The sequence below is a fragment of the Tupaia chinensis genome, unplaced genomic scaffold (genome assembly GCF_000334495.1).
Source record: "Tupaia chinensis unplaced genomic scaffold, TupChi_1.0 Scaffold000628_1, whole genome shotgun sequence".
Taxonomy (NCBI): Eukaryota; Metazoa; Chordata; class Mammalia; order Scandentia; family Tupaiidae; genus Tupaia; species Tupaia belangeri.
The window spans coordinates 2,095,376-2,097,676 of NW_006160148.1; the positions used below are offsets into that span (position 1 = coordinate 2,095,376).

Below are 2,301 nucleotides of genomic sequence, written 5' to 3' on the forward strand. Positions count from 1 at the left end.
CAGAGAGAGACAGGGATAAGGAAAGTGAGAAAGCAAGCTGCCAGGCCTGGGACTCGAACCATGGTCAGCCATGCGTGGAGTTCAGCCGCCTTAACCATCATACCACCTGCTGACCCTGAAGCCAGGACCTTTCTGATGCGGGTCCAATTAAACTGTCACTATCCCTATACCAGACAATTTAAATATTGTACCCACCTGAAGGTTCATATGCTTTCTTTTTTTTTTTTTTTTTAGAGGTTTTTGCTTTAGGGCGCGTGCGTTTGCCAGACAGACAGACAGAAAGCGAGAAATCACCCCCCCAGGGCGAATGGCCTCACCACAGTCCCTTCTCCTCCATTCTCCTCTCGGGATCTTGGGCACGCACACACACATGCTCGGCATGAGTTTTAAGCCACCGGGTCCGGGACGCGAACCGCGGTCGACTACGTGGGAGTCCAGCAACATAGCCATTACGCTAACTGCTGGTTCCCTTAAGCAAAGGTATTTTTGAAAGGAGCAGGTGATCCTTAGTTATTTCTCAAAAAGTGACTTTATTTCTGAGAACCAGCAGTTAGTGAGCGTAATGGCTATGTCACTGGATTCCCACACAGTCGACCACAGTTTGCGTCCCGGACCCGGTGGCTTAGAACTCATGCCAGGTACGTGTGTGTGTGTGCCCAAGATCCCGAGAGGAGAATGGAGGAGAAGGGATTGCGGCGTGGCCATCCCCCCTGGGGGATGATTTCTCGCTTTCTGTCTCTATGTCTCTGTCTGTCTGGCGAGCGCACATGCCCTATAGCGAAAACCTCTCAAAAAAAAAAAAAGTGACTTTATTTCTAAGATGCTTTTTAACAGTCTCCAATTGACTTTATTCAGCAAGTTTTAGCCACCTTCAGAAAGGATTCTCATCTGTGGTTTAGATACTTAAGTTAACCACCTGGTTTATAGACTATTGCCCAAAAGTACTCAAATCCAGCACACCCTTCAAACGAGAAGCTCCTTTTCACCTGTTCAAATAAATCTTCTTGATGATGCCAAGTCATGGTAATCCTTCTAACCTCCAAAATCACATTTGCCTTGAGACCATTCATACAGACATATCAAATTCTGTCTCACAGTAGTTAAAACTGAATACGATCTTTGTCGTGATTAGAACTGAGCACAAACACCTGCTTGAGCCAATTTCTTAATCTAACCCTCATTTTTATCCATCTATAAAATCAAGATAACAGAACCTACTTCACTGAACTTTATAGTATTTGCTATTACTAAGTCATGTAAAGTTCCAGCAAAGTGCCTGACAGACAAGAGGACTCAATAATGTTAGGCATTGTTACTATTATCTGTACATCTCTTTTCTTCCCTGTGAGACTGTGAGCAACCTGAGGACAAGAATCCTACCTTCAATGGTCTGTTCTGCGCCTGTTTTAAATGTATAAAATGAGGCCAGACAATGCCGCCTGCAAGGCTATAAGGCTGCCCCACACCGGAAGGTTGTGGTTTGGTGTCTGGTGACCTCCTGGAGCAAGCTGGGCTCACATGCCATGATCCGGGGCTGGCTTAGCTGCAGTGTATCACAATTTGAGAACTCTGTTAGGGGTGAGGCATTTCTCGCTCACTGTTTGACTTCTTAATGGAGAAGAGAAGTGAATAAACTTTGGGAAAAAGAAAATGCACCCCCAAAAAAAAGCATCATTATACTACCATATGGTGTATCAAAGAGGATAACATCGGGACCAGCATTTGGCGGTGTGGCCATCCATTCTGGGGAGTGATCTCTCACTTTCTGTCTCTTTCCGTCTTTCTGGCGAACGCACGTGCCCTATAGCAAAAACCTCTCAAAACAATTTTTTAAAAAGAGAGTAACGTATCTAAAATACTTAGCACCGACAGAAAACACTCGATACGCACGGACGACTGTTACCTCATACTTCTTTCCTTTATCATGACTAAAGAGCATCTCGCCTGGCGCCACACCGGGTGTGATTTCCAGCCCCTGCTATTACACTTCGTGGTGGGTGCGAGGTGGCCGTGTCGGCTCCCGGTTCCCTCCTTCGTCTCCCCCGCAGTCCTGCTTCTGGGTAGGGCGGAGGGCCCGCAGCGCGGCAGGAGGACAGGGCCACGTCCCCAGGCCGCAGCGCGCTCACCTCCCAGCCGGAGTGGGCCGGCCCCGAGGGACCGTCTCCGCCGACCGCGGACGCCGCCGCTCCCCGCCTCGCCTCCGCTCCTCCTCTGACCCCACACTGCCCCCCTGGGTTCCCCAAGCTGTCCCCTCGGCGGCCCCGGGCTTCGCGCCCTCACGGCCCGGGCCGCCCAATCCCC

The 2,301-nt window shown here is 49.6% G+C and overlaps 1 protein-coding gene across 1 annotated transcript in view; it reads right to left on the reverse strand.

The window, feature by feature from the left end:
* Positions 1-1,939, reverse strand: part of AUNIP (aurora kinase A and ninein interacting protein) — a 20,521-nt gene extending 18,582 nt beyond the window's left edge. The window contains exons 1-2 of the mRNA XM_006159474.3: positions 1,891-1,939; positions 1,381-1,538 (exon numbers count right to left, since the gene is read on the reverse strand). Of these exons, the coding sequence (XP_006159536.1) occupies positions 1,381-1,538; positions 1,891-1,939 (207 nt within the window). The remainder of the gene's footprint in view (positions 1-1,380; positions 1,539-1,890) is intronic.
* Positions 1,940-2,301: the final 362 nt, after the last annotated feature.